Below are 26,600 nucleotides of genomic sequence, written 5' to 3'. Positions count from 1 at the left end.
TAGTGGACACGGCTGTTGGCTTCCAGATTTGCCCTCCAGGACCAAGTCATGTGTTCTCCAGCTGCTGGAGTACTGCCTGCTAAGGGATTACACCTGAGTGCTTCCTCCGTCATTGCTCTTGGCAGAAGGGAGCCATGTCACCAAGGTTACTCTCCTCTCCGGAGTCAGCCTGAATCTGCTGTTCTGTTGTTTTAAAGTGAATACAAGACCCTTTATCTCAGTGATGGCATCTTTGATGAACCATCCAAGCTTCGAGCCTTTCCCTGAGATTGACTAAAGGCTTTATTACAACATCACCACAAGTGCAATTTCTCCGCTGCCCTATCTGGCTTTCTTTCCTTCCCCAAGGGTGGTGTTTCTTTTTAAAATTTTTTTTATTTCAATAGTTTTGGGGGTTCAGCTGGTTTTTGGTTATGTGGATAAGTCCTTTAGTGGTGTTTTCTGATATTTTAGTGCAAGGGGTGTTGTTCCCGAGAGCGTATTTCAATAAACTTGCAAGCACACATCTATCTCTGAGTCCGTTTTCTGGTGAAACTTGATATGAGACACAGGTGAAACTATTTCCCTGGAGAAATTGATAATGGAGCCAGGAATTTCTTACTCTTAATCCCACCTCTATCTATTAGTCTCCTTTGCTGGCACATACTGATCCAGGAAGATTTGATCAGGCTGAATTCAGAAATATGATTTTGCCCAGGCTTTCAAAGCAACAAATGAAGTCAAATGCCAATTTCTAGGTCTTTTGCTTAATTTATTTTCTTGAATAACTTTCATTTGGAACAATATTGTATCAAAACCTCTTCCTTGGAACCACAGCCAAATTTCTATGAATTAAATTTTTAATGGTGCCTCCATCATAATGATGTTCTCTCATTTGGAGAAGTTGTGCCTTTCTGTATGCTCCTCCCCTTTTAAGTTCCTGTCCCCTCAAGTCACCCAAATTTACCCCATTGTCAAAGTTTTGGCTTGCTCTAAGTCTCTGCACTACCACACTTGAGCATCACAGAATTAAATGGAACTCTTGATTTTACTTTGACCTGGATTTTCAGAATAGATGAAAATACTAGTGATTACAAATGTGCTGTTTGGGTGTGGTGCTTCATGCCTATAATCCCAGTGCTTTGGGAGGCTGAGGCAGCAGGATCGCTTGAGGCTGGGAGTTTGAGACCAGCCTGGGCAACATAGTGAAACTTGATCACTATAAAAAAAAATTAAAATAAAATAGCTAGGCCTAGGGACACATGCCTGTAGTCCTGTTTACTCTGGAAGATCATTGAGCCCAGGAGGTTGAAGCTGCAGTGAGCTATGATTGTGCCACTGCACTCCAGCCTGGGTGACAGAGTGAGATCCTAACAACCACAACAAAAATGGGTCATTTATCAGGATTACGGAATATATGCTTTTTTGCTAGATTCAAATCATTTTGATACGTTGAATTACATGTGCCAGAGGATGGGTAACTATCCTAAATGTCAGCCGTTCTGCCTTCTCTAATTCTAAAACATATTCCAGACCCAAAGTTTTTCTTCATACCTTTCCTATAATTTATATCAGTTGTCTAATGCTGAGTAACAAGCACTCTACGTGGATCTTGGCTGGGCTCGCTCATGCATCCACACTCACCTAGAGAAGTGGCTAGAGGCTGGCTGGTCTAGGATGCATCAGCTGGGATGACCCAGCTCTGCTCTATGTGGCCTCTCCTCCTCCAGCAGGCAGCTAGCCTGGGCCTGTTCTCCTGGCATAGCTGAACTCCAAGAGCAAGCCAGAGTCATTATGCAAGAGATTGATCCCTGATGCATGGGCCCTTTTCACACCCCTACTTGTATTACATCTCTCAAAGCCCAGAGTCAGAATGGAAGGGAACTTTAAATTATAGACCAAAGGGCTTGGATACCAGAAGGCCATTAGTTGGGGCCATTCATGCAACTACCCTACTATACCACCCTAGGCCAAGTCACTATCATGTCTTGACTAGATAACTCCAGTAGCTTCCACTATTACTGTTGCCCTGTGTCCATTCTTGACCTCTGTAGGACATTCCCAATAGTCAGAATCACTTTTTGGTTTTTGTTGTGTTTTTTCTTTGTGTATTGCTAGCTAGGTCTTCTTCTTCTCCTTTCTCTTTCTTTTTTCTTTTCTTTTCTTCCTTCTTCCCTTCTCCTCCTCCTTCTCCCCCTCCTCTCCCCCCACTCCTCCTCCTCTGCCCTCTTCTTCTTCTTTTGATACAGAGTCTTGCTGTGTCACCAAGGCTGGAGTGCAGTGATGTAATCTTGGTTCACTGTATTCTCAACCTCCCAGGCTCAAGTGATCCTCCCACCTCAGCCTCCCAAGTGGCTGGAGCCACAGGCATGCACCACCATGCCTGCCAATTTTTTTTTCTTTTTTTTTTTTTTGTAAAGATTCGGTCTGACTATGTTGCCCAGGCTGGTCTCAAACTCCTGGGTTCACATGCTATTCTCCCACCTTAGCCTCCCAAAGTGTTGGAATTACAGGTGTGAGCCACTGAGCTCAGCCAGAATCATCTTTTGAAAACGTCAGACCATGTGACTCCCTTGCTCAGAACCCTGCAGTGGTTCTCCATTGCACTTCGACTAAAATCCAGATTTTCTTAAAAGTCCTCAGATGAAAAGTGGGAAACCCAAATTCTTTACCATGGCTACTAGGCTGTAAATTGCCTGATGGCCCTGCCTGCCTTCTGCATCCTCATGAGCCCTCTCCTTCCTTCGCCCACTGTACACGGTACTTGGCCCCTCTGCTCTTCTCTCTGATCCTTCAGCTTCACGGCCCTTGTCCTTGCTGCTCTCTCTATTAAGCATGCTTTGCCCCAAATGTTTGGATGGCTGACTTCTTCCTGTCTTTCAGCTCATTCATCCTATTCTCACACAGACCTTTCCTGTTCATCCAAGGGGAAACAGCAAGGCCCTTTCCTCCCATGACACTAACTTTATTTGATTAAACCTTTTATAGTTTTGTTTTATTAATTAGTTATTTTTTGAAATGGAGTCTAACTCTGTTGCCCAGGCTGGAGTCCAGTGGCACAATCTCGGCTCACTGCAGTCTCCGCCTCCCAGTTTCCAGTGAACCTCCTGCCTCAGCCTCCCAGGTAGCTGGGATTACAGGTGCCCGCCACCACACCTGGCTAATTTTTGTATTTTTACTGGAGACGGGGTTTCACCATGTTGGCCAGTTTTTTGTTTTTGTTTTTTGTTTTGGTTTTTGTTGTATTTTTTCTTTGTGTATTGCTAGCTAGGTCTTCTTCTCCTTTCTCTTTCTTTCTTTCTTCTTCTTTCTTTTCTTTTCTTTCTTCCTTCTTCCCTTCTCCTCCTCCTCCTACTCTGCCCTCTTCTTCTTTTGATACAGAGTTTTGCTGTGTCACCAAGGCTGGAGTGCAGTGATGTAATCTTGGTTCACTGTATTCTCAACCTCCCAGGCTCAAGTGATCCTCCCACCTTTGGGCCCTTGTGGAGGCCACTTTTTTTTTTTTTTTTTTTCCCCTGTGATGTTTATTGAAGGACGCAAGGGCAGGGCTGGGGTGCCGCCCTCAGGCCTGGATGTGGGTCTTCACGCTGAAGGCCAGGTAGTAGATCACCAGGCCGATCGCTGCAGCCAGCACCTCAGTGGACACCCAGGGCCTGTTCCAGGTGCCCCGATGGTCCACACTGACTGTGAATAGGGGCGAGATGATGGAAATGTCCTCGTTATTTCTCTGAGCCTTCCTGAGGAGGCTGCAGGACTCCTCGTCAAAGAATCTGACCTCATAGGTGCCCGCATGGGTGCTCTTGTGGTCCAGGCTCCAGGACACCTGATAACGTCTCACGTCCTGGCCCCGGGTGACAGGAAATTGTTTTCCACCAACGTCAGCATAGAGAGCCATGTTCTGGACCCCGTTCTCGCACGTCAGGGAGATCTCCACGATGAAGACAGTCTCAGTGGAAATGACGGCATCGGAAGTGGTGTAGTAGGAAGGGGTGATCTGGGGTTCCATGCAGGCCTCGGCTGAGCAGCGGGAGAGGTAGGACAGCAGAAGCAGCGCCAGGGCGCTGAGAGATGCCATCGCCGCCATCGCCTGTTCTCGGCCGTCGAATTCTCGCGAGAACGGTGTCTGCGTGGCCGTCGAATTCTCGCGAGAACGGTGTCAGCGTGTCGGGACATGCGGAGGTTCTCGCTTTCCGTCATGGCGCTGAAGTTAGCGACGGCTCTGGGTCGCGCTAACGGGCAGGCGGCCACGCTGGGCGGTGGGGAGGCGGCATCCAGCGCGTCTGCGCAGGCGGCAGCGATCCCGGGGAGGAGGCGCGCGTCCGCAGGGCTGCGGGGCTCCAGCAGGCTGCGCGGTTCCGGTAGCAGCGAGGTGGTGGGCCGGGGCGGGGCCTGGGGCCGTTCCGTAGGGTCATCATCCTCTGGCCGCCGCGGCTCGTAGAAGTCCAGCATGGTGTGGGAACCAAGGCTAATGGTGCTGACAGTCGGGTAGTACAGTGGTCCGTCCTCGTGGGGCATGATGCCCTCCCCAGGTAGATACTGGTTCACGAGTACATGGTTAGCTGGGAAGCCTCCAAAGAGGCTGAGGTCGGATACTTTGTCCACGTAGCGCTGGAGCCATGGAGGCAGCCGCTCAGGAACCATTCCCCGGGGATGGGGAAGCCCACCCCAGTTCTGTAACTTTCTCCCAGAGAGCTGGGTCCACTTTGGCTTTGGGGCATTAAAAACCCGTCGAAGCAAATACTCCTCCTCTTCTTTAGAGATGAAGTCAGGGACATAGTAGATTACAGGTGGTGCCTGTTCCACTCTGAACGGTTCCAGGGCTGGGACTCTGGCGTCCTGCTCCTCTTATCAACACCAACTCCTTGCACCCAGTCCGTCCACCAGTGTCCCCTCCAATTTCCAAATTCGACATCCCCATCCCCCTCCCTGTAAGGTGGGAGTCGATATTTTTGTACATGAGATACATCACACTTTCCTGTGGGCCAGTTTTGTGAAGTGAGTCTGAGTTGTTTACACTGAAATGTGACAGGGACTGGGCTGGGGACACACAGGAATAAGTGGGTCTCTGCCTGTGGGAGCTCAGAATCTAACAGTGAGACAGAGGCGCAAACAGCTAGCAAAGGACAGCGTAGGAAGTGCCACCAAGGTGCAGGCTCAGGGTACTATGGGGACCTACAAGGCCACCGGACTGAGCTTTGGGTAGCTGGGAAGGCTTCCCGGAGGAGGTGAGGCCAGAGGTGGGGTAAGCCTGGGCCAGGCACAAGGCAGGCCTCTTGGCTCCCACATGTGGTTCTTCAACACCCTGTGTACAGGCCTCTCAGCTGACCTGTCTTCTGTGAAATTCTCTATCCCACTGTCTGTTCTATTCACACTGCTTTGTCTTGGTGGTTGGCTTTCACGAACCCACATCTTATACTCCAAAACTAGGCTGCTGTTTCCCGGGAGGTTCTTTTTTTTTTGAGACGGAGTCTCACTGTCACCCAGGCTGGAGTGCAGTGGTGCAATCTCAGCTCACTACAGAGTTTTTTTTTTAACTGTACATAGAATGGGAGTACTGTTTATTCCCTAGGGTTTTTGTGAAGACTAAAAAGCATACTAGGTTGACTTCAGTTCCTTTCTCCATTCTTCAAAATAAGCACAGTTCAATGACTTCTGCAACTGAATTTCACTTACGGTTTTGTGACTTTATGACACAAAAGCAGTGTCTGAGCAAAAGAGAAACCACCCAGGAGACAAAACTATCAGGATTGAAAAACAGAAAAAAAGAGTGGGGGAAAGGAATGATAAAGAAATGATGCCTTGGCGGCCAGTCATTTACGACTGACAGTTTACATTTTATGAACATTCACAGTTTAGCATTTTATGAAGAGGTAAAAGGTTTTAGACCCATACCATCTGCAGCCTACTAAAAGCTGGGAAGCAGCGAGGACAAATAAAAACTGGAGTTAAATAGATTTAATGGTAATTAATGAAGTACAAAGGTAACGCTTCAGTGACAATGTTTTGAGTGCTTTTCATACAACAAAGTTCTTTTTTTTTTTTTTTTTTTTTTCCATAACTTGGCAAAGGTCACAAACTAGTGAGAACGGAAATTTCAACTTAACTTTGCTTCTTTCCACTGCAGTATGCTACTGGTCAACTAAATCATACATCCGTATGCCTTGGAATAAACTTTCAACTGGCCAATATTTCAACTTCAGACAAAAAAATAATTAGAGGAAGAGTGGACTACACTTCCTGCAATAGAACTCTGTGCCCTGCACCTGGATACAAACTTAAACGCTAAGAGAGGCTAATTATTTTACTAACAAAAGTAGAAACTTGGACTATGGGATGGAAATCTTTGTCCCTCAGGATTCTATGTGTAGCAGAATTGGTGGACAGCACATCTTTATTTGTCGATGAAGGCCACTGAACATATATAGCCTATTTTAATTATACGAACTTTTCATAGTCTCCTTTTAATGGTGGGTGTTTCGCGTTTTGTTTAATTTTGCCAATATTTCATCTCCCATGTTCAAGGACTCGAAGATATTTCTTCAAGAGTACCCATTTAATCAAAAGATCCTTTTAAAAAATGGGTCTCCTGACCATGGATCAGGACTTTCCAATTAGAAAAGGCAAGGCCGGGCGCGGTGGCTCAAGCCTGTAATCCCAGCACTTTGGGAGGCCGAGGCGGGTGGATCACGAGGTCGAGAGATCGAGACCATCCTGGTCAACATGGTGAAACCCCGTCTCTGCTAAAAATACAAAAAATTAGCTGGGCATGGTGGCACGTGCCTGTAATCCCAGCTACTCAGGAGGCTGAGGCAGGAGAATTGCCTGAACCCAGGAGGCGGAGGTTGCGGTGAGCCGAGATCGCACCATTGCACTCCAGCCTGGGTAACAAGAGCGAAACTCTGTCTCAAAAAAAAAAAAAAAAAAAAAAAAAAAAAAGAAAAGGCAAAGAGCTAGAGAGCAAAGAAAGACGCAAATAAGGATAGGTGAAAGCAGCTGTTAGCCTGCGGGCTTGGGCAGCGCGAGGGAAAGAGAGATGGGTGCAGGCGAGAGCCACACCCTGGCTCAACTTGACTCGAACAGACTTTCAAGGCCTCGGCTTTAATACCTTTAACGATCAAGTAGGCGATGGCGAGGAGGAAGGCGAGAAGGATGGCGAAGAGCAGCGAGCAGAGAATAGAGAGGACCTGGACCGGCTGACCAACTCCTGACCTCAGGTGATCCGCCCACCTGCCTCAGCCTCCCAAAGTGCTGGGATTACAGGTGTGAACCACTGTGCCCAGCCCCCTTTTATAGTTTTATAGAAACTTAGTATCTGAAATTATTATGCTTTAAAACTTTTTATTTCCCCTCTTTTTCTGATGGAAATGTGAGCCCTGTGGGAACAGGAACCTTGTCTGTCTTGAACATGGCTTTTTCTCCCTCACCAGTCGTGCTCATAAGACACACATATATAGACACTCAGTCAATAGCTACTGAATAAATAAGTAAGCAACTTAAAATCCAAGCATATTGGCCAACACATAAAATCCATATATTCTGCACCACTGACTTAGGGCACAAAATATGCCCATCTCTTTCAGTCTTCAAAGCAACATAAACCTAGGCCCTTGCTGCTCTCTCCTACTCATTACAAGGTCTTAACCGCCAACTATTCTGGTTAATTCTTTCCTTTTCTCATGCATAATTTCTTATTTTTCTCTTCTTTGCCTGTTGTAACTATGCACTCCCTGGCTAACCCTGTTTTTCCTGTGGTCACTGTTTAATAACTCTCAGGAAACAATGCAGTGGTTCATGACATAAGCTGGATATTCTTGTTTTATTTCATTTCATTTTTTAGATTTTGGGGTACATGCGCAGGCTGTGCAGGTTTGTTACCTAGGCAAACGTGTGCCATTATGGTTTGCTGCATCTCTTAGCCCATCACCTAGAAGCCCAGATGCATTAGCTCTCGTCAAGCTGGAATACTCTTGATGATGACTGGGAGACATCAGGGAGTATGAACTGAAATAGGTGAAAGCAGGATTTCTCTGTGATCTCTGTCATTCACATCTTGACTTCTGGGGACAAGTCGAGATGTTGATTTAAAATTCTAGTGGAGATGGTGCCCTGACAGGACCACTAGTCCCAATTATTTTTTCATACACTCCTGTATGTGAGTCCTCATAGATTGTTGTCTAATGGAACACCATCACAGCATTTCAGTAGAATGGTCTTTAGATCCATAGTCCACCCTAAACAGCATATTCTCAGAAGATGGAATGTGCCTACTCTTATTATGTAGATAATTACCATAAAAGATAACTAATACCTATTATGGTTCTTTTGCCATATTGAGTTCTGTGTCTTACTGAAATCTGTATGTCTTTCTTTAGGGCTTTGCAAATACCTAAGGCTCAGCAGGCATTCACTGAAACTCGTATTTTAAACTGCTTTCATTTTGTTTTCTTTGGAGATAGGGTCTCTGTCACCCAGGCTGGAGTGCAGTGGCATGATCACAGCTCACTGCAGCCTCAACCTCCTGGGCTCAAGCAATCCTCCCACCTCAACCTCTCAAGTAGCTGGGACTACAGGCATGTGCCACCACGCCTGGCTAATATTTTGTATTTTTTTGTAGAGATGGTGTTTCGCCATATTGCCGAGGCTGGTCTCAAACTCCTGGGCCCAAGCGATCCTCTTGCCTCGGCCTACACTACTGTAATCCTAGTGCTGGGATTACAGCCACTAGCCACTGTGCCTGGCCTGAACTACTTTCATTTTGACTCTCTCCTGCCAAAAGCTCTTACCCCTTGCCCTTTCTTTGCCTGCTTTCCAGCAGCCTCCAGAGTCAGATCTTCAGGAGCCTTATAGACAAGGGTCCCCTCAGTTCTCTATGTATCTACACCTCTTCAGAGCCCTTGCTCGTGTTCTCTCTCACATGTTAAATAAAATCCCTTTGCCTAAAAAGCAGAAAGAGGCAGGAGCAATGGCTCATGCCTATAATCCCAGCACTTTGGGAGGCTGAGGCGGGCGGATCATGAGGTCAGGAGATCAAGACCATCTGGCCGTGGTGAAACCCTGTCTCTACTAAAATAAAAAAAATTAGCCAGGCATGGTGATGCGTGCCTGTGGTCTCAGCTACTCAGGAGGCTGAAGGAGGGGAATTGCTTGAATCCAGGAGATGGAGGTTGCAGTGAGCCGAGATTGTGCCACCGCTCTCCAGCCTGGCAAAAGAGCAAGACTCCGTCTCAAAACAAAACAAAGCAGAAAGAAAGCATTTCCATGAAGGTAACAAAGCTTAATCTTTAGGGCCTTCATGTGCGTTGGCTCTTTCCAAGGGCCTGGAACGGGCCCTAGCAATGTATTCGTGTGGTCAGTGCAAAATTAGCAAAAATAAGGTACTGTAACCATAACTCACAAGAAAACTCTCTGTTTCTTTTAGTGTTGGGTGGTGATGGGTGACCATGGGAATTCTGGAGTTCTAGGTTAGGAGAAGTTAAGTTGGAAAAACATTTAGTTTAAATTTGGGAGAATACATTTATGCGGTAGGCAGTCACTTCTGTATATTGCCAGGTTATTGCTGGCCATTCTGGTTTAGGAATGGCTTCTTAAAATGCTCCTTTTACCTGCTCTGCTGACACTTTGGCAGGGTCAGGGGTCAATTAAGCTTTGCATGTTTCCCTCCTGGAACCAGAAATACATGGATGGTGGAAGAGAAATGTGGTTTGAAATGCATGGAGCATGGAAGGTTTCTTGTGGAAAATTCTTGCAGTCACCAAATGTAGAAAAATGTAAGCCAAGTATTTGATTCTCACGTGTGCCTAGTCAAAACAGAAGTTCTCTCTGGAATATACTCTATGATGCAGTGTATAAAATTATACATGCACTATATTTTTTTCCTACTTTATGGCAATCATATGAAGCAGAATTGATCAGAATTCCATGTTTGTAACTCATAAGCCTGAAGAGTACTATAAATAGCAAGTATATCTGTAAGTGAAGTCACATGTCTTATACATCTCAACTATCAGTAATGAAAAGCAAATTTCAATGAACCGTGCTAGAGGAATGACTGAATTTTCTTTCTACTTGTTCTCTAGAAAATGTTACAAAATTCATGTCATAGGAAGAGGCAGTCAAGAGTATACAGTCAGGATGTGTAGGAAGAAGTATCAGAGAGATGTGTTATGTAATAAAATAACAAGATAATGTTTTATTTTTAGGTTTTGTCAGTTTTTTAAATTTTCAATTTGTGGTGTTTCTTTTTGCTGGTTTTATATTCATTCATTTTTGGTTTTAGTTTTTCTTTTTTTAGAGAGAGGGTCTTACTCTGTCATCCAGGCTGGAGTGCAGTGTGTGATCATAGTTCACTGCAACCTCGCACACCTGGGCTGAAGCAATACTCTCACCTTAGCCTCTCATATAGCTGGGACTACAGGAGCAAGACACCATGGCCGGCTAATTTTTTTGAAATTATTGTTTGTAGACACGGGATCTTGCTATGTTGGAAAAGCTGGCCTTGAACTCCTGGCCTCAAACAATCTTCTTACCTAGTTCTCCTTAAGTGCGGGGATTGCAGGTATGAGCCACTGTGCCTGGCCTATTTATGTTTTTATTGCATTTTAAAAATAGAGCCCAAAAATTGTGTAAGTTTTAGTTCCCCATACAATCAGGATCTTCTTTTGGCAAAGACAAGACATAATTTTATTATCTCAAAAACTTATCCCAACACATATAATAATTTCCATTAATTGAGTGCTTGCTATGGGTCTGATATTATTCTAGGTACTTTATATAATTATTTAATCCTTAAAACTACCCTAGGGGCTGATATGGTTCTTATTTCAGTAAGTTACAAAAAATGTAACAATTTACAAGAAAATGATGTAATTTACTGGAGGCCACACAGTTTAAGGTAGTTGTGTCTCTTTCTGCAACCTATGCTCCTCCCAGCATGCTTTGCCTCTCTTATCATGTACATTGTGTATTTTAGCACTTTAAACTACATTTTTTTTCTTGTGTAACCTGCCTGCTGCTTTATATTTGTGCTCCTGGATTCTAGCTATAATATCAGTTCCCTTGAAGATAAAGAATAGAACCCAGATTTCTTCCGCATCACACTGAGCACATGGCAGAGAGCTGAACTTGTGCTGGAATCTTTTAATTCTTGACAATCAACATTGATTAGAAATCACACTTGTCTAGAAAATAACTCCAGGAAAACTACAGAAATCACCTCAAGAATAAATGAAAAAAGCTGTTGTTTTTCTGCCTCCATACCATGCTCTCTCTTGACACTGATGGGGGAAGTCACCGATTTTCAGTTAAAAATGCAATAGGAATTAATATGCAGTTAGAAGCTACAGGTAGGCTTGGCTTTCTGTTCTGAGCCATCGCTGCTGGCGAATACATGTGTGAAATGCTAGTTACCATAGCAACCAGTGCCGCAAGATTTTTTTTTCCACTTTGGTTTATGAATCCAAATCAATAAATGTTTATAAATAACTCTCCAATTGGCTAAAAGAAGTAAAAGCACAAGCCAGAACAATCCTTCTGTCCTGTGAATGTGAGTCATACATATGTTGGCTACATTCTGGGGACAGAAAAAGGCTATCTATGGAATAAACAATTGGCCACATCAGTTTCTTTGCAAGAGCAATTAGGAAAAACCCTGCTGAGTGAAAATCCATTTCACATGCTTACTGACAACAAAGAAGACAAAGTATACTCATCCAAGGGGCATGAAGAGAAAAATTGCAGAAATCACTGACTTCAGTAATACAGATACTAGGTCTGAAAGAGAACATTGATGTAATTGCACCTAAGTGATGACATTGAGGTTCAAATGGACTAGGTAGAGACATTATCCTGCATTTGTGGATTTACATGTTCTCTAGGATATGCAAGCAGAATTCATACAAACGTAGAATTTGCTCTGAAGAGTCCCAACAAAAATCAAATCAGGCCACCAACCAGGGAAAGGATTCTTTCTATAGCATTCCAAACAGATGGTCAAACAGCCTCTCTCAGGATATTTTTAGTGAAAGGGAAAGTCATTTTTCTCCCATCTCTATCTAGTAGCTGTTAGATTTATTTCCTGAGCCAAAATCTCCTCCCACTCTCATCCCTTAATTCGTATCCATTGGTCTTAGTTTGTTCTTTGGCACAACAAAGACCTAATCCACGTGGTTGCTCCTCTTGGTGACAGCCTTTCAAACCTTTGCAAGCAGTCACCGAGTGCTGCTTTAGTCTTCTCTAACTCTTGGTTTGGTTTTCACCTCTTCCCTCTCAGGATGCCCTTCACTTAGCATTCTTCTCAAAATGTGGATGCCCAGAATGATCTGTACAAATTCCCAGATGTGAGTTAAGATTTCAGAGCACAGTGAAACAACTTCCTGTGCTTTTTCTATCTCTGGATATGGCTAAGTTTATGTTCAAGTTTTCTTTTCTTTTCTCTTTTTATTTTTATAGCCACGCCACACCATTAGCACATATTAAACTTCTGGTAGGCTAAAACACACAGGGCACCCCATCCCAGAATAGGAACGAATTATATAAATATTTCTCCCAGGAAGAACCCAACTGGGGCAGGGATTCCCTGGCAAGCCACTACCCTGACAAGCAAAAATGAACAGCTGTTCTGATCATTTTGGCAAAGGTTTTTGCTGGCTGACATAAAATGGAGGAGTAATTGTCCACAAGTTGTGGCTTGAAGGGTCATAGAGAAGTGTCCTGCCGCAAAGTGTGTCACTCATCTACATGCCAAAATAGTTGGAATTTCATTACTCGGAAAGGTTAAGCAAATCCTGGCTATTTTTTCCCCAAAAGGACATATTAAGTCACTAATAATTTAGTGTGAATAGGATGACCACATTTCTTTCTTCAAGGAAAAGAAAACTTGGGACAGTAAGAAAACACTAACTTTCTAGATTTCAAGAGAAGGGAGAGGAGTTAAAATCAGAGGAAAACTTTTGAAAGAAATAGTAAGATAGCCTGAAGCTTTACCTGTTTGCCCTGCTTCATTATTAATGCTTTCTATGGCCAGGGGGCAAAAGTCACAAACTCAAACGGACACCAATGAAAGAAACAGGAGGGTAGAACGAAAACTACAGTGCTGAACAAATAAACGGATCCAGGACAATGGGGAGTGCTGGGAACATTGGAATCCGGATGGTTCCACTGAAAAGGCAACCATGGCTCAGCTCCAGCCAAATATCTCAAAGGCCTTGTATTGGCAGATCTTTTAGATTTTTGGAAATCTGAAGCTTTATGTAAAATTTTCAAGTTTGAGACTATTGACCAACACTTTGAGGGTGAAACAAAATATCTGTACTCCCAAATATTAGAGTCTATATCAACAGGATTGAAGCCATCCTTACAGGGTTAACAAGAATCCTGGACAGAAATATAATTCTAATTAAGCATTAAGACTACACTTTTGGAGCAGGTCAAAACTCCCGCATGGATCAATATTGGGATTGTGCCTGTGTATAGCTGCTGCACTTCAGCCTGGGCAACATGATGAGAACTTGTCTCTTAAAAAAAAAAAAATCAGGCTGCACTTTGACCCACTTCCTTGTGACCGAAAGTTAGGTAGCAGTAGATATTGACTATGTGCATCCCCATTATTCTTACAGATAAGATTTCTGACAGAATCATAAGGCTTTTGTTCAAGAATTTGCTTAAGATGTTTTTCAGATCTTGAATTACAATTAAATGGCTGACAGGCTGACAGCAGCCAGCTTGAAGACCCCCACAGAGAAATGGGATCAGCATGAGAATATGGTTGATATGGTTTGGCTGTGTCCTCACCCAAATCTCATCTTGAATTCTCATTTGTTGTGGGAGGGACCCAGTGTGAGGTAATTGAATCACAGGGCCAGATCTTTCCCGTGCTGTTCTCATGAGAGTGAGTAAGTCTCATGAGATCTGATGGTTTTAAAAAGGAGTTTCCCTGCATAAGCTCTCTCTCTTTGCCTGCTGTCATCCATGTAAGATGTGACTTGCTCCTCCTTGCCTTCCACCATGATTGTGAGGGTTCCCCAGCCACATGGAACTGCAAATCCAGTTAAACCTCTTTCTTTTGTAAATTGCCCATTCTTGTGTATATCTTTATCAGCAGCATGAAAGTGAACTAATACAATGCTTTCATCTCCCTGTCCCATGACTTTATCCTATACTCTTTGACCAATCAGCAATCTCCATGATTCAGCCCATTCCAAAACCCAAAACACTGGCCTCAGACCCCACAAGAAGAGGGATTTGTGGTGTTCTCCCATGTTCTCATTTGGCATCCCTGCAGTTAAACCTCTTTCTCTGCTGTAATGTGGTATCTTAGTGTGTTGACTTGCTGTACACATCAGGCAACAAACCTGTTAATGTTACAGGATCTAGACCTACATCTATTGCAATGAAGCAAGTAGCAGAGACTCCAAAAGTAGTAGCTTAAGTGAGATAAAAGTTTCTGCCTTACCTGAGAAAAGCTTCAAAGAGTGTACTTGGAGAGCTTGATGTGTCTTCTGGAGTTTGAGGGACAAGTGGATGATACTGATGGTTGGTGTGTAAGCCGTCTAAGGGCAGGAGGCTGTGGCATCTTTCTGCAGTGGCAGAGCAAACAGAAAGAGGGCAATTTTTTTGCATCAGCATTAGCATTATTATTTCTCCTATCTGCATGTTTAATTGTGTGGTGCCACCTGAAAAGAAGAAATTGAGGCAAACAGCATTTCACTCTGTGTGTGTGTGTGTGTGTGTGTGTGTGTGTGTGTGTGTGTGTTTGTGTGTACATGTGGATGTGTGTCTGGAAAAGTTATGGAATTGGTCTGAGATTTTGTATAGGAGCAGGGAAAAGAAAAGATCATGCAGCAAGTTTAAATAGGGATTGGGCAGAGAAAGAGTTGTCTTCAGCCCATTCAATGAAACAGACACACACACACACACACACACACACACACACACACACACAAATGTAGATTTTCTTTATGCACCTATTTTGAATCTTTTTTACATAATTAAACTATCGGCGATTTTTCCACATCAGTATTAGCCTTATTATTTCTCCCAAATTAATGTAAGTAGACAGTTGACTTAGGCCAAGCTTGAGAATTTCAATCTGGGAGCATAAATTCAAGCTGCCCTGAAAGTACATTCAGATCAGCAGCAGTTAAATGTGGACTTTTTTTTTTTTTTTAAAAAAGGCGTTTCCCTCTTGTCACCCAGGCTGGAGTGCAATGGCATGATCTTGGCTTACTGTAACCTCTGCCTCCCAGGTTCAAGCAATTCTCCTGCCTCAGCCTCTTGAGTATCTGGGATTACAGGTGTACACCACCACACCTGGTTAATTTTTGTATTATTAGTAGAGATGGGGTTTCACCATATTGGCTGGTCTGGTCTCGAACTCCTGACCTCAGGTAATTGACCTGCCTCAGCCTCCCAAAGTGCTGGCATTACAGGTGTAAGCCAATGCGCCTGGCCACATGTGGATTTTTTTTTTAAAGATGGAGTCTTGCCCTGTTGCCCAGGCTGGAGTGCAGTGGCGTAATCTCAGCTCAATGCAACCTCTGCCTCCCAGGTTCAAAGAATTCTCTGCCTCAGCCTCCCAGATAGCTGGGATTACAGGTACCCGCCACCACGCCTGGCTAATTTTTTTTTGTATTTTTAGTAGAGACAGGGTTTCACCATCTTGGTCAGGCTGGTCTTAAACTTCTGACCTTGTGATCCACCTGCCTCTGCCTTTCAAAGTGCTGGGATTACAGGTGTGAGCCACCACTCCCAGCCCACATGTGGATTTTTAAAGGCAAAAAGGAGGTGCAGGGAGTGGGCTGATACAAACTTGTTTGTTGGGAATTCTCATTGGTTTACAGCAATAACATTGGCTAATGATTGGCTATACATTGTTAAGCTATAGAGCAAGCATGTCCAACCCTTGGCCCATGGGCAGCATGCAGCCCAAGATGGTTTTGAATGAGACCCAACATAAATTCATACTTTCTTAACACATTTATCAGATTAAAAAAAAATTTTTTTTAAGTTCATCAGCTATCGTTAGTGTTAGTGTATTTTCTATGTGGCCTAGGACAATAATTCTTCCAATGTGGCCCAGGCAACCCAAAAGATTGGACACCCCTGCTATAGAGTGAGGGTTATTGTATCCAGTGTGGCATTATTAGGTTAATTTATAGCTACTTGTGGCAATAGCAAGCAGTTTCAAAAGATGAATACATAGCTCAAAGGAAGGAATAGGGTGTGTATTAGTCCATTTTCACACTGTTGTAAAGAACTTTTCTGAGATTGAGTAATTTATAATGGAAAGGTTTAATTAACTCTCGGTTTTACATGGGTGGGGAGGCCTCAGGAAACTTACAATCATGGTAAAAGGGGAAGCAGGCACCTTCTTTACAAGGCGGCAGGATAAAGAAAAGAATGAAGGAGGAACTTACAAATACTTTTAAAATCGCAGGATCTCATGAGAACTCACAATTACAAGAACAGCATGGGGGAATGCACCCCCATGGTCCACTCACCTCCTTCCCACAACATGTGGGGATTACAATTTGAGATGAGATTTGGATGGGGACACAGAGCCAAACTGTATCTGGGTGTGATTTTTGTTTTATTTTAATGTCTCTCTGGGCCTGATAATTAAAAAGACACATTCCTCAGATAAAAGTTTTCTTTTCTCAATAGATTATGTATTTAAACACTCCCTTGTCAAAGAATATTTATTCTAATTTTTTGCTATTATTAATAAATGCTGCAGTTATATTTCCTTCTTCACATGTAATGTTGACTATATCATAGGATAATCACTAAAGTGGAATTGCTGAGAAAGATGTGTACTTTTATTAATTGCCCTCCAAACAGATTGTCCAAATTTATATGCCCTTCAGCAATGCACACTCCACAAATGATGTTTATGTGGACAGCATAAGCATCAGCAGCAAGCTTGTTAGAAATATACTTCTCAGGTCCCACCCTGACTTCCTTCAGAAGCAGAATGTGAATAATATCTCCAGGTGGTTTTTAAGATGTTAGGTTTGAGAAGTCCTGTAATCGCTTTATTCATAGCTGCCAAACCATGTCTTTGGATGGTTTTATTTTGTGTTTCTTTAGTATGAGAGAAGTTGAGCATCTTTTTACGTATCTAAGAAACATTTGTAAGTCTTTATATATTTAGGAGATTACCTTAATATCTGTGATATAAGTTGCAAATACTTTTGTTTGTTGTCTTCAATTTGTAATGTTTTTTCTTTGTTGTGCTTAATTTATTATTTTTATATACTTAAATTTATCTTTGTTATATTTCTGTGTTCTGAGTCATAGAAAGATCTTTGCCCACTCCATAACTATTTACATTTTTTTTGTTTTCTTTTAATATTTTGTGGTCTTATTATTTAAATTTAAATGTTTTCTCTCTGAAAGTTATTTTGGTTCAAGGAATGTGATGTGGGTTTATTTATATTTTTCAGGTGGCTACCTCTTTTTTCTAATACTGTGTATCGAATAATTTATCTTTTCCCCATGTATTTGAAATGTCACTTTCTTCATATACTAAATTTCCGTATGTGAGCTATCAGTCACTCAGCATATCATGCCACTTTTTGTTTAACCAGTATTCTCTACTGAACTGCTAAATGTTTTTCCCCAGGACTGTGCTCTTGCCTTCTAGGTGATGATGAAAATGATCAAAATGTACACAGCTTGTGTTCCATTCCCTCGGAGTTCCTGTAGGTGACAAGTAACCTGTATTTATTTCCTTAATACGGAAAAACAGCTTATCTGGATCTGGAGGTGCGGTTTTTCTGTTTGCTTGTTTTTTCATAATGCCTTAAAACGAAAGACATTCTAAAATAGATTGGATTTTTAGAATTTATTATTTTATATCACAGAAAGCAGCAGCTTATTTTGCCTTCCTAGTCCTGCCAGAGACCTTTGAACCCCAGCAACTCCATCTTGAATGGGGGCTGGGTAAAATGAGGCTGTGACCCACTGGGCAGCATTCCCAGGAGGTTAGATGTGCTTAGTCACAGGATGAGATAGGAAGTTGACACAAAATACAGGTCACAACGACCTTGCTGATAAAACAGAATTTGACAAAGAAGCCTGCCAAACCCACCAAATCCAAGATGGTGACAAAAGTGACCTCTGGGCGTCCTCTCTGCTCATTATACACTAATTGTAATGCGTTAGCATGCTAAAAGACACTCCTACCAGTGCCATGACTGTTTATAAATGCCATAGCAACATCTGGAAGTTACCCTAAATGGTCTAAAGTGGGGAGAAACCCTCAGTTCCAGAAAATCCCAGCCACTTTCCCAGAAAACTCATGGATAATGTACTGCTTGCTTAGCACATAGTCAAGAAATAACCATAAGTATACTCAGTGGAGCAGCCATGCTGCTGCTGTGCCTGTGGAGCAGCCATTTTTTATTCCTTTACTTTCCTAATAAACTTGCTTTCAGTTTACTGTATGGACTTACCCTGAATTCTTTCTCGTGTGAGGTCCAAGAACCCTCTCTTAGGGTATGGATTGGGACCCCTTTCCAGTAACAGTCCTAGGAACTAGGAAGTTTTTTTTTCTGTCGTTGTATCAGCATCTTTATTGCCTTCTCATCTCTGGTTTGTTCATTTCTTTTCTCCTTGGATCAAACTTAAAAGTATTTAAATAGGTTTTTAACAGAGCCCTTTTATTATCTCTCTTTTATTTTATTTTTTTTTAATTGTGGTCCAACCCTCAAAACAATTAAAAAAAATTGGAACTCAAATATATCACTGAGGAATATCAGTTTCTCCAGACGTTCTTGTGATATTCCTTTTCATTGTGATAGAGCGATTTTTTTCTGAGGACACTAAATGAGGACATATTATGACCAGAACAAGGCTGGTTCCTTGTTGGTCTCAGGAGGCACCTACAAACACATTTGTTTGAATGTTTGCAGATGTCTTTGTGTGAAACATAGGCAGTTTTCCACTGAGAAATGAAATTCAGGGAATTAAATTGAGGATTCCTTCTTAAGGGCAGCAGCACATTTTAAAATAACATTTTAGTTTGGAAGGAGAAATGCCATTGAACTCAGTAAAAAGAGGGATGTACTAAATCTCTTTCCTAATCATGGTAATTTTCCTCTTACCCATTTGAGAACACTTTTAAGTGCTTTCCTTTTTTTGCCAAACTCACTTGAATTTTGCGAGCCTGCAATTTGTGGACATTCAGTTGTGGCTGATACTGTAAGAAGCAGGCACATATTAGCAAAATATACAGTGCTGAAATCAATTTCCCTCTTTGGGGGCTCTGTGTGGTCATGTGGCTGTGGCTTTGGCCATGGACCACTTATGCACCATACTGCTTTCACAGCATCGCCTACTACGTCTTAGCTTGAAACACATGGCCTGAGGCTAGAGCCTGGTGCAGCCAGTGCACTTAGGAAAATGCACCCAAGCAACTGCAGTGTGGGAGGGGGTGCTTGGGAGAGTGACACAGGGAAGAAGGGAAGCCAGCTCAAGAGAGTGCAATTGAGCTGGTTTCTCCCATTGTCAGTTAGGGACCTAGCCCACTGAAGACCCTCTGAGAAATCTTCTCAAATGTGCTTGAAAATTATTCACAAGAGAAGGAGGAGTATTTATTCCCAGGCTCGACTTCCCTTTCTCCAGGACTGTCCCAAAGTGTTGACTCCCTCCCGTCCCAGTCCCAGGCCCATAAATGTGGCAGGTGGATAGATGGTCTCTGCAGGCCTCCCAAAGAGCAGTGACAGAGAGTTCAGGGCAGTAAGCTAGAGAAAGGCTACTCTGCTGAGGCCAGTGTGCCAGGATCCACCTGTAAGCCCCTGGTCGCTGCAGCATTGGGAAAAGCACAAGCCACACTGAAAGATGCCCCACACGCCTACACACCAGGAAACATATTTCTAAATGTAATCAGCTTCTGACTGTGCTTTATCAGCAGCTTCTGGCATTGAATTTTAGGATGCATATTGGACGCCACATTTTAAGATAGCCACAGCGTGACGATGAGTGGCAGTGGAGTGTTCCCTGCATCCACACCTCTTGGTGACCTGGTGTTGACTTTGCAAAGTCCTATGGGAAGCCACATATGGCAGGCAGATCACCCAACCAGCTCAGAAGCCCAAGGGCACTTTCTGAGTGGATAACCGGATCCCCCACCCACTTTGTCCAGTCAGGAAGTGTCTTCGGGCTTCTGTAATGCCATAGACCATTTCTGCTTGTTCACACCTGGAAGCCCTCAGTGCTAATAAAAGAAACATCAACAGGGGAGGGATGTCAGTGCTGCAGCGTTTGTGATTAGCTGCTATTGTCAGGAACATGGCTCATGCTGCAGTGGGTACCTGCAAAACTCATGCAAGTGTCATGCCCGGGCACTAGAACAATATGCACATCACAAAGATGGTTTTACAGACACAAGGTGTTACTACAGCCTTTGACACGTGGTCAGCACCATTTCACAAACACTTTCCCAGTGATCTCAGATCATTTCCTTATATACATAGGTACATACATGTATAGACATGTCTATGCCAAGAACCATCCTGGTGCAATTAAGGACAGCAACAGCTGTATATAAAAATCCCCTTAGGGCTGGGCAAGATGGCTCACACCTGTAATCCTAGCACTTTTGGAGGCTGAGGCAGGTGGACCACAAAGTCAGGAGATCGAGACCATCCTGGCCAAGGTGGTAAAACCCTGTGTCTACTAAAAATACAAAAATTAGCTAGGCGTGGTGGTACATGCCTCTAGTTTCAGCTTCTCGAGAGACTGAGGCAAGAGAATCGTTTGAACCTGGGAGGCGGAGGTTGCAGTGAGCTGAGATGGTACCACTGCACTCCAGCCTGGTGACAGAGTGAGACTCTGTCTCAAAAAAAAGAAAAAAAAAAAGCCCCTAAGTACCCAGTTCAGTGTAGAACCATTTCATGGGTCTCTTCCTCCATAAAAAAAAAAATAATAATAATGGCATTTTATGACTTTGTTGGTATAAAGACTAATATAACACAGGCTGCATTTATGACTATATATTCATTATAATGATTATCATTCATATGCAATAATATATCAAACTATGATCATATTTGTGATATTATTTTTAATTATTAGATTCATTTTTTCTGATTTTTGAGGGAAATTCAGATTAAGACATTTCTGTTGGCCCTCGAGCCTGTACGTACTGTGCCTGATGGATAAATTGGCCCTGTCCAGCCCAGAGGAGCTGACCCACTGTTAATGTCCATGTTCCTCCCAAGGGCTTAGCACACAACATAACTTCATCTTGAAAATAAGTACTAAAAACAAATGTGACTGGTAGTAATTTGCTACAAATAGAAGTTAATTTTAAAAAGCAAAAGACAAATGCCATATGTTTTTTTCTTTCCTTTATCCTTCCTCCCTTCCTTTAAAAACTTAAGCTTTTAAAATTTTGAGACTAAGGGCAGGTGCTGAGACTACAGGCTCACTCCTGTAATCCCAGCACTTTGGGAGGCCGAGGTGTGCAGATCACATGAGGTCAGGAGTTCAAGACCAGCCTAGCCAACATGGTGAAAACCCATCTCTACTAAAAATACAAAAATTAGCCAGGCCTGGTGGTGGGTGCCTGTAATCCCAGCTACTTGAAAGGCTGAGGCAGGAGAATCGCTTGAACCCGGGAGGCAGAGGTTGCAGTGAGCCAAGATGGTGTTACTGCACTCCAGCCTGGGTGACAGAGTGCGACTCCATCTCTAAATAATTAAATAAATAAATAACTCTGTCCCAAAATAAATAAAATAAAATTAAATTAAATTAAAGTTCGAGGCCACTGTAGAATCACATGCAGTTTGAAGAAATAACAGACACAGAGATCCTGTAACCCTTCACTTGGTTTCCTCCAGTCTTCCTTCCTTTTTAAATCCCACAGTTTCACTGCTTAGTGACACATTACATCAAAATTTGTATCAAAATACAATTAGCAATTTTTTCGAAGCTGCTGGTACCAATCTTTTTTTGCACTGAAAGCTTTGCTTGTGGACCTAATTAAACTAAGAGCTTCTACACAGCAGAAGAAACTATCAACAGAGTAAACAGACAATCTACAGAAGGGGAGAAAATATTTAAAAACTATGAGTCCAACCAAGGTCTGATTTTCAGAAACTATAAGGAACTGAAACAATTCAACAGGCAAAAAACAAACAATCCCATTAAAAAGTGGGCAAATGCCATGAATGGACATTTTTCAAAAGAAGACATATGGGGGGTGGAGGGCTAGAGGAGGGATAGCATTAGGAGAAATACCCAATGTAGGTGATGGGTTAGTGGGTGCAGCAAACCACCATGGCACATGTATACCTATATAACAAACCTGCACGTTCTGCACATGTATCTCAGAACTTAAAGTATGATAAAAGAAAAAAAAAAGAAGACATACAAGTGGCCAACAAATGTATGAAAAAATGTTCCATATCATTAATCATCAGAAAAAATGCAAATCAAAACCACAGTGAGATACCATCTTATAACAGTCAGAATGGCTATTATTTAAAAAGCCAAAAAAATAACAGATACTGGTGAGGCTACAGAGACAAAGGGAATACTTATATACTGTTGGTGAAATATAAATTATTTCAGCCACTGTGAAAAGCAGTTTGGAGAGTTCTCAAAGAACTTGAAACAGAACCACCATTCGACCCAGCCATGCCATTACTGGGTTTGATTTATTTTCTTTTGGGTGTATACCCAAATAAATCATTCTGTTAAAAAGACGCATGTACTTGTATGTTTACTGCAGCACTATTCATAATAGCAAAGACAAGGAATCGGCCTAGATGCCCATTAACGGTGGACTAAAAAAAGGAAATGTGGTACATTTATACTATGGAATACTACGCAGCTATAAAAAGAATGAAATCAAGTCCTTTGCAGCAACATGGTTATAGCTGAAGCTATTCTCCTAAGCAAATTAATGCAGGAATAGAAAACCAAATACTGCATGTTCTCACTTATAAGTGGGAGCTAAGCACTGGGTACATGTGGACATAAAGATGGGAACAATAGACACTGGGAACTAGTGGAGGAGGAGAAAGGGAGGCGGACAAGGGCTGAAAAGCTACCTATTGGGTACTATACTCACTACTTGGATAATGGGATCATTCATACAACATACTCAGGTAACAAACCTGCATGTGTACCCCCTGAATCTAAAATAAAAGTTGAAATTATTATTATTATTTTGAGATGGAATCTCACTCTGTTGCTCAGGCTGGAATGCAGCAGCATGATCTCAGCTAACTGCAGACTCTGCCTCCTGGGTTCAAGCAGTTCTCTGCCTCAGCCTCCCGAGTAGCTGGGATTTCAGTTGCCCACCACCACACCTGGCTAATTTTTGTATTTTTAGTAGAGATGAGGTTTCGCCATCTTGGCCAGGTCGATCTTGAAGTCCTGACCTCATGATCCACCCGCCTCGGCCTGCCAAAGTGCTGGGATTAAAGGTGTGAGACACTGTACCCAGCCCAAAAGTTGAAATTATTAAAAATAAATAAATAAATCTTTACTTGCATTTAATAATTTGTCATTTGACACTAGTGACAGTAGTTCCTAAATGTTTTTAAAAGGCCCTAAAATGTTAAATTGTGTTTACTATAAATTCCATGTCAAATATTGTCATTTTTGCTTTTCTAATTTTTAAACACTTGAGCAACTTTCTCTAAATGTTTTAAATAAAATCTTCATATTTATTGCCCTTGAATGATCCTAACCTGCAATAGACAACATTGTGTAAGCTGGGTTGCTTTGGCATTGCCCTTAAATCTTCATGCCAGATAGTAGCATAAGGAACACAAGGGCATGGATTTCCTTATCCCAACCTCACACCCTTTTGTGGAAAGGAATTAGAAGATAGCTCACAGATGTAGAGCAAATTTTCTCTCAGCACTACTGACACTTCATGATGAATAATTCTTTTTGGGGGAGGGGCAGGGGGAGTTGTCTGGTGCATTGCAGGATGTTTGGTAATATCCCTGGCTTCTACTTACTAAATACCAGTAGCACTCTCCACCCACCCTTCCAGCTGTGACAACCAAAAATGTCTCTAGGCACGGCTAAATGTCTTCCAGAAAATTTCATTGCCCCTGGTTGAGCTCCACGGGCTCAGAGGATCCAGAGAGGTAGAGAGTTAGAGAAAGGATTGTGAGAATAGGACTATAAAGGATGTCTCCAGGTTTGTAGGAATTTTTGCACACTTTTTTCCTGAAAACCCTGGAAGTCCTTATTTCTTCACTGACCCCCCCATGATGCAATTCCTGAGACACAGGCATAGAGTGCAGTCTCCAGAGCCTGACTGCTTGGACTCAAATCCTAGCTTTGCCAGTTGCTAACTGGGGGGCTTCAGGCCAATTTTGATCCCTAAGCCTGATTTCCTAACCTTGAAATGGGGATACAATAGAAGCCACCTCACATGACAGAATCCATACCAAGTGCTTATCACACAGATCACAGGCCTGGCACATTGCAAACTGCAAATACTCAGTGTTAGGCACACACACAGGCACACGCATGTGCACATACACGCACACACACACTCCAGAGCAGTTGTAGTTAAGGGATTTTGGCAGAAATTATGGTGACGGCTATCTTTTGTAGGTAATTACGGTAATGGCAGTGTTTTGTATGGTGAATTAAAGGAGATCCACTGTAACGTGAAGGATTTAATAATAAGTTAGAGAAATTAATGCCTTTACAGAACTAGGAAAGGCAGTGTTTAATAACTAAGCATAGGAGCATAATTTCTCTGTTCTGCTGAGAAGCCAGGTTAAATAACTTGCTACTGCCTAGGCGTTAATTACATTATTCCTGATCCTTCCTAGAGTCACGTCAGATGGCATTATTATGCCTAATTTTGGGATAAAGAAATAAAGTTTAGAGAGGTTAAGTCTCTAGCTCAAGGTCACAGCACTAATAAATTGTTAACAGGGGAGTCTAGGTCACATCAGATCGAATTCAAACCCTCTCTTTCGCGGCTGTGCAATATAATAGAAAGTGGACGAGTGAAAGGCAGGCAGAGGGAAGATGAACTGAAATGACCCAGTGAAAGATTGTAAAAGAGGCACTTGGCCAGAGAGAGAAAATACCAAGAGCGAAGGACGAGAGCTGTTCTTTTAGCAGAGGGAGCAGAGATTCCTTGACAGATAGTAACGCTAATCTTTGCTTGTCCTGTCTTTACAATTTTAAGGAATTGAGAAAGAGAGAGAAAAGGCAGATGTTGGAAATTGAGCTTCAGAAGATATTTGGGGATGGGAGCTCTCAGTGTGAAGCCCTAATTTAGGCTGTCCAGAGAAACCCAGCAAGGGAGTGGCCTGTTGGCAGAAGGTTGGGGAGGTTTATAGGAAAAGGGCTCTGGGAAAAGAGAAGGCATTTTGAATTCTGCCGTGGCTGAGAAACCAAACAATTATTTGGCAGCAAATATTTATTACGATATATGCTCTCAGCTGCTCTGTGGTCCTGCTGTCCCTGGCTGTCCATTTCAGCTGACCCACCAGGCAAACTGCTAAAAGGTGAGCTCTCTGGGTAATGAGAAACGGCGGACCAGACCGGCTCCAGCTCCTTAGAAACAAACATACCGATCTCTGACTCCACGTTCTTTAGAATGGAAAATCGGGCCCTTAGAAAATAAGCAGCCATTGATAAACTCCGGGTCAATCTTGTCTAACTGGCAAGAAGCACAATGACTTCCAGGCTGGGGGTGGGGCAAGGCAGAGGCTGAGTGTGTTTGGACCGTATTCCCCCTTTCAAAGGCCCCCAGGCCAGCTGGAGGCTTTACAAGGGCCCCCACTCAGACCAGCCAGCAGGGAGTTGAAGTAATCTAATTTTAATTATGTGACAAAAGCATGAAGAATCATTTAAAGGTCTGTCAGAGGGAAAAATGGCTCCAGTCTGCCAGGACTCCTTAGATGGTAATAAAGAAATCCGTGGCCTAAATGCTGGGTTTTGGTGCTTAAAAAAAAAAAAAAAAGAATCACATAACCAGATTGCACACTATTGAAACAGACATAGGCTATGAGGGGACATTCACAGTTCTATTAGTCAAGGACAAAGACACTCCACAAGGCAGCTGTCTACGTGAACATAAGTCTACATTTTTTATTGGTGTTAAATTGTCTTTGAAAAATATGATGATGATTCTCTTTTTGTCTAAAACCAAACGAGTGAACAGTTATGGCCAGTGCCAGCAACAATTTATAAAGCATTTTCATATACATTATCCAGCTGAGGCTTCAAAATCGTGACTCTGGCTGGGTGCAGTGGCTTATGCTTGTAATCCCAGCACTTTGGGAGGCCAAGGTGGGTGGATCACCTGAGGTTAGGAGTTTGAGACCAGCCTGGCCAACATAATGAAACCCTGTCTCTACAAAAATACAAAAATTAGCCGGGTGCAGTGTAGTCCCAGCTACTTGGGAGACTGAGGTACAAGAATTGCTTGAATCTAGGAGGAGGAGGTTGCAGTGAGCTGGGTTGCAGTGAGCTGAGATTACGCCACTGCACTCCAGCCCGGGCAACAGAGCGAGACTCTGTTTCAAACAAAACAAAACAAAACAAACCATGATCTTGTTGGATCTTTAAGGAAAGTTCTTAGTAATAAAGTCTTGATTTCTGAAATCCCAATTTGCTTTAATTTGCCG

General features: G+C 42.8%; 1 protein-coding gene and 1 pseudogene across 1 annotated transcript in view; both read right to left on the bottom strand.

Annotated features, from left to right (window-relative positions):
• Window positions 1–3,472: 3,472 nt before the first annotated feature.
• LOC101036726 (translocon-associated protein subunit delta pseudogene) lies at window positions 3,473–4,072 on the bottom strand (annotated as a pseudogene).
• An 86-nt stretch (window positions 4,073–4,158) lies between these two features.
• Window positions 4,159–26,600, bottom strand: part of LOC120361143 (uncharacterized) — a gene marked incomplete at its 3' end in the record, with an annotated part of 59,440 nt that continues 36,998 nt past the window's right edge. The window contains 5 exon segments of the mRNA XM_074397116.1: window positions 4,159–4,824; window positions 4,826–4,954; window positions 19,083–19,177; window positions 20,114–20,194; window positions 25,395–25,582. Coding sequence (XP_074253217.1) covers window positions 4,159–4,824; window positions 4,826–4,954; window positions 19,083–19,177; window positions 20,114–20,194; window positions 25,395–25,582 — 1,159 coding nt within the window.

The sequence above is a fragment of the Saimiri boliviensis genome, chromosome 4 (assembly GCF_048565385.1).
Source record: "Saimiri boliviensis isolate mSaiBol1 chromosome 4, mSaiBol1.pri, whole genome shotgun sequence".
Lineage (NCBI taxonomy): Eukaryota > Metazoa > Chordata > Mammalia > Primates > Cebidae > Saimiri > Saimiri boliviensis.
This window is presented reverse-complemented; position numbering and strand designations above follow the sequence as displayed.